This window comes from Panthera pardus, unplaced genomic scaffold (genome assembly GCF_024362965.1).
Source record: "Panthera pardus isolate Hobbes unplaced genomic scaffold, ASM2436296v1 HiC_scaffold_6, whole genome shotgun sequence".
Taxonomy (NCBI): Eukaryota; Metazoa; Chordata; class Mammalia; order Carnivora; family Felidae; genus Panthera; species Panthera pardus.
Genome location: NW_026526991.1, coordinates 59,439,835 through 59,445,840, shown reverse-complemented (window position 1 = coordinate 59,445,840; position 6,006 = coordinate 59,439,835). Strand labels below are relative to the sequence as shown.

Sequence of the window (6,006 nt, the reverse complement as noted above, 5' to 3'; positions counted from 1 at the left end):
TCCTGCAGGGTCTTACAGTGGAGACTACACTAAAAAGTTCTAGGACCTGGGGCACGTGGGTACTTCAATTGGTTAAGCATCTGACTCTTGGTTGGGTCATGATCTCACAGTTCATGAGTTCGAGTCCTGCATCAGGCTGTGTGCTGACAGTGTGGTACCTGCTTGGGATTCTCTCTCTCCCTCTCTTTCTGCCTCTCTCTCTCTCTCTCTCTCTCTCTGTCTCTCAAAAATAAATATTTATTTATTTGTTTACTTATTTATAAATATTATTTATATTTATTTATAAATATTTTTTAAAATTTTAAGTCCTGGGACCCAGGCACAACTAATGACTCATGATAACCCAGATAAAGGTGCTTTCTTCAAATACTTGAAGGGCTGTCTGGTACAAGAGTGGTGAGACATTCTGTAAAACACTAAGAATCTAGCCAAGACAAATATAATGAAAGACCTGTCCTACAAGCAGAGGAGACCAAAGATAAATGGGGCTATCTCACTAGGTGGTGAGTTCCCCACTGCTGCAGATGTGCAGACAGACACTGCACAGCACCCCTCTAAAATGTTGTTGATAAGACCCAAGTCATGCTGAAATATATGACCTCAGTGGTCACATTTAATCCTGAAATGCCATGGGTAATCATTTCTGACCATGAGGAACAGAAAAACTGCCTTGGGGGAGGTGGAATTTGAATTGAGCTTGAAGGGTGAGTGGGATTTTAATAGAATGCATGGAAACATTCTCTTCAGGGAGCACTCTGTGGAAATGCAAGAAGGCCTGGGAAAGCAGAGTGTGCTAAAACAGAGTAGCTGGTGTAGCTCATCACAGGGACCTGGATGAGAGGAGAGCAAAGTACAGTATGGCCAGCCCCTGTCCCACTCCCTTCATGGAACAGACTGGAACCCAGTAATCTGTGAAAAAAGGATTTCATAGAATCCCAAAGCATGATACAATTGTGCTGTATTATCACAATCCCACCATTGGATGGCATTCTAAATCCATAGCCCACCATGATGATCACCAGATACCAGCTTGGGACAGTCCCTGGCTGAGTCGCCAATGCGGGTGCTACATAGTCTCTTTCAAGCTGGGGTTTCAGTCCAGGGGAAACAAAGGGGCCTAGGACATAGTACTGTGCCATCACCACTCTGAAGACATATCCAAAGTACAGGACTGGGGTCTGTACCCATGGGAATATGGGAATCAAGCCCTGAACCAGGACTCCGAGCACAGGGAACCATAGAAAATACAGGGAATTTGGAGTCAAGAAACCTAGATTCAAGTCCCAGGCCTACAACTCCCTTGGTATTATTTCAGGCAAATTAATTATTTAACCCCTCCAAGACCCATGGCCTCATCCATAAAGTGGAGACCCTAACTCTCTCAGTTGATTCCAGAGGGGACTGTATGAAAGTGCTTTATTAAATTACAGAAATGCTGATTATTTCTATATAAACATCTCTTCCCTGGCTGTTCCATAGGTCCTGGCCTCAAGTGATGACTGAGGAAAATCAGACTCTGCCTGAATTTCTCCTTCTAGGATTCTCTGATCTCAGGGCCCTGCAAGGCCCCCTGTTCTGGGTGGTACTTCTGGTCTACCTGCTCACCTTGCTGGGTAACTCTGTGATCATCCTCCTAACACAGGGTAGCCCTGCCCTGCACTCCCCCATGTACTTCTTCTTGCGCCACCTCTCAGTGGTGGAGGTCCTGTACACCACAGACATCGTGCCCAGGACCCTGGCTGACCTGGCCTCCCCACACCCCCAGGCCATCTCATTCCAGAGCTGTGCAACCCAGATGTATGTCTTCATTGTCCTGGGCATCACAGAGTGCTGCCTGCTCACAGCCATGGCCTATGACCGCTATGCTGCCATCTGCCGGCCCCTGCACTATTCCACCCTCATGAGCTGGCAGGCCTGCACAGCCATGGTGGGTGTCTCCTGGCTCATGGGCATCATCACAGCCACCACCCATTCCTCCTTCATCTTCACTCTGCCTTTCCCCAGCCACCCAATCATCCCACACTTCCTCTGTGACATCCTGCCAGTACTGAGGCTGGCAAGTGCTGGGAAGCACAGGAGTGAAATCTCTGTGGTGACAGCCACTGTGGTCTTCATTATGGTCCCCTTCTCTCTGATTGTCGCCTCTTATGCCCGCATCCTGGGTGCCATCCTGGCAATGGCCTCCACCCAGAGCCGCCGCAAGGTCTTCTCTACCTGCTCCTCCCACCTGCTTGTGGTCTTCCTCTTCTTTGGAACAGCCAGCATCACCTACATCCGGCCTCAGGCAGGCTCCTCTGTCACCATGAACCGCATCCTCAGCCTCTTCTACACAGTCGTCACACCCATGCTCAACCCCATCATCTATACCCTTCGAAACAAGGAGGTGGCAGGAGCCCTGTGGCACATGGTGAAGAGACAGGTCTCCTCACCTTGAAAGAACTCAGGGGATATCTTTTCACTCACTGACTACTCTTCCTTCTAGCCTTCAGGTGTTAGATATAAACCCAGCTGTCAGAAACCATGCAGCACCTCAAAGAAATAAGGTTTCCTGGCAGAAAGTGTTGGAGTTAAAACAGAGATAAATCTATATCTTACCTCCTATTCCATACCCCAGACTCACTATCAGAGCATGGGTAATTAGGACAAGATAGAATAGAAGGCAATGCTGTTCATGAGAAAGAACATTTATAGGGAAGAGCATCTTCTAGATGGTTCTGAATCCCTGAGCAAGGTGATTGCTGTGTCTATACAAATAGCCAGAATTCTGTGTCAGTAAGGAAGGCAAATTTCTATAAAACTGACACCAACTAAGTGACTGACCCAGAGCCCATGAAGGAGTTTGCCTGGCCCTTCAATCTAGTTTTCTCCCAGAAACGCGCTGCAGTCTTATGCTCTGAGGCCTTTAAGAAGAGAGAGAGAGTTATTCCCGCTTGAAATATTCTGCATAAATATTTTTCCTTGCCTTTCCCCTCCCTTGATTTCTGACATCATCCACAATGGGCCATACAGTGTCCATCTGGACAAGAGGATCTCCCTGGATTCCCTGTTCCCCTCCCAACGTGCACCATCAGCTTGATCCCATACCTCCTCCACCAGCACCTCAGACTGGGTGAAGCCCTGGGGCCATCCTGGAGAAGACCAAAGAGTAAACATTTAACACTCATTGTGGTCACCTAACATTTGACCCTCTCTCAATGTTTGGAGAATTCTCCTCTTTAGAAGTCTGGTGGGCAGAGGAACCACTTCCTTCTGTGCAGCCGAGAATGCTTCCCAGCCCTCCAGGACATGACCTAGTTTCACCAATCATTGCACTTGTGCCTAACTAGCTAGTGCTCACAAGAGACAAGGAGCAGTACTCTCTCCCAGGGGACAAAAAAAAGGCTGCAGCAGCAAGTTTCTGGCATAGAAGTGGCATCTGGTTCCTGGTGGCCGCACCAGTGCTTTCCTCAGCTGATCAGGTGATGTTTGGAAGTTACTCCTAGAAGCTTAGTCCCTGGCATGGTCCCCATCTCTCTGTATTTTATTAATCAATTATTCTTCTGCTTCCTTATCTAGGTAGCTTCTGTCATTGTCAAGAATGTTGACTGATGCAATCCCTTTGGAGGCTGGAAGCATCAGAGGGAAAACCTTAACCCTGGTATACTTGGAATAAAATGGTCTAGACTCTGTTTAGAAAGACCAGCTAAGGGGTTCCTGGGTGACTCAGTCAGTTGAGCGTCCAACTTCAGCTCAGGTCATGATCTCACAGTCCATGAGTTCAAGCCCCACATCGGGCTCTGTGCTGACAGCTCAGAACCTAAAGCCTGCTTTAGATTCTGTGTCTCCCTCTCTCTCACCCCTCCCCCCACTCACCCTCTGTCTCTCAAAAGTGAATAAATGTTAAAAAAAAAAAAAAAAAAAAAAAAAAAGGGCACCTGGGTGGCTCAGTCAGTTAATCATCCAACTTTGGCTCAGGTCATGATCTCACAGTTCATGTGTTCAAGCCCTGCATCAGGCTCTATGCTGATAGCTCAGCCTGCTTCAGATTCTGTGTCTCCATCTCTCTGCTTCTCTCCAACTTGGACTCTGTCTGTCTGTCTGTCTGTCTCTCAAAAATAAATAAAAACATTAAAAAAAAAAAGGAAACAAAGACCAGCTAAAAGGAACTTGGGGTCAGAGAACATGCGCAAACAGTTACAGAATCAAGGAGCCCACAGCTATATGGCACTCCTGATACTCAGAAAAGACCTGATGAGGTCCTTGCTCTCATGGGGCTCCTAATATAATGGGGGTGGTCATGAGGAGAATGGAGTGGAGAGAAAACAATCCAGCAGAGGCATATAATGAGAGTCATTATAAAAATGTATAATCATGCATTGGAAGGTTAATGATTGATAACAGTTTGAGGGTATTTCTGGAAGTCTTCCTGGAAGAAGTGGCCCACTGCCATACTTCCAACCTTCCTCACATAATGGCATACACAGAAAGTGCTAATATTTGAATGGCACACTGGAATAAACTGAAGGGGTTTCCAATCAGGGCTTGATGGAAAAAAATTCATTGCACTGTCTTTTTACTATATAATTATAAGGCAAATAAAATATACAGTAATACGGAAGTTTTTAAAATTGGTTTTACATAAAACTTCCAAATAAAATATTTATATTTTTATAAGGAATTGAGCTTGTTTCTGTAAACATAATTTTTATATTAGATTTTGTGCTTGAAAATGACTGAATGGGGACGCCTGGTGGCTCAGTGAATTAAGCGGCCAACTCTTGATTTCAGCTCAGGTCAGGATCTCACGGTCAGTGGGTCATAGAGATCGAGCCCTGGTCCAGCTCCATTCTGGGCATGGAGTCTGCTTAAGATTCTCTGTCCCTCTCTTCTGTTCCTCCCCCCACTTGCACAAACTGTCTCTTTTTCTCTTTCTCTTGAAAAAATAAAAAATAAAAATAAGGAAAATGACTAGATGCCTCCTGATCAAGATCTTTAAGTACTGATTTCTTAAAAATAACTGATGGTCACCATCAAAGAAAACTACTCACATAAGTGCGTGATAAAAAATGGAAAGTCTTTTCAAAGTCATTCAAAATTTTGCAGTAATTAGAATTATATGCAAGTACATATTTATATTTGCTAGCTCTTCCTTTTCTTTCATTGACAAATGGTAATTTTGAAAAATTTTGTCTCAGTCAGTTAAGCATCCTACTCTTGATTTTGGCTCAGGTCATGCTCTCACAATTTCATGAGTTCAAGCTACGTCAGACTCTGCGCTGACAGCACAGAGCCTGCTTAGGATATTCCCTCTCACTCTGCCCTTCCCCTGCTCGCGTTTTCTCTTTCTCAAAAATAAATAGTAAATTAAAAAAAGAAGAGGAAATTTTGTAATAATGAAAAAGGATTTTGTATCCAATCATACTTTTCCATGTTAAGTATTTCAATACAGTACCATTGGAGCCCTAATGTGCAGAATGCACATGCATTGTTACAGCAGCCACCATGAGAACAACTTAGCTACCACAGTGGGGCCAGCAGGTAACAGACAAAAGTATTGGATATACATGAAGACAAGTATTCAGGACCACTATGAACAGCTGACCTCCCAGGAGGCCCCCTAGGCTCCCCATCCTCCAACCCATGAGGGCCACATCTTGGGCTGCACTCTGTGCTCCTTGAGCACATGAAAGTCTGGCTCCTTAACAGCTCCATGGGCCTCTTGTCCACAATGAACAGCAGACACTCAGGAGCTGGCTGCTGGAGTAGACATGAACATAGCAGAGCACCTCCTGGGCTTCCCTGAACAGCTATGGCTATGGCTCATTTTTCTTTGTCAGGGTTACCAAACCCCACTCCCTTTGGGCTTCCCCCTGAGGAGTCCCAGGCAAGGCTGTTTATGGTCAGATGCAATAGGCCTGGGAGCTGTGTCTATTCTGAGACCCCACAAATGCAGAAACCAAGGGCTTAGGGGATCATTCTCTTACAGAACACTTCCAATATGAGTGGCCCTCCAGTGTGCAATAATGC

At 45.6% G+C, this 6,006-nt stretch overlaps 1 protein-coding gene across 1 annotated transcript; it reads left to right on the top strand.

Annotated features, from left to right (window-relative positions):
- The first annotated feature begins 1,495 nt into the window (after positions 1-1,495).
- Positions 1,496-2,434, top strand: LOC109270244 (olfactory receptor 10P1). Its single transcript, XM_019454659.2, has one exon. The coding sequence runs from the start codon at positions 1,496-1,498 to the stop codon at positions 2,432-2,434; it is 939 nt and encodes a 312-aa protein (XP_019310204.1).
- The last annotated feature ends 3,572 nt before the right edge of the window (positions 2,435-6,006 follow it).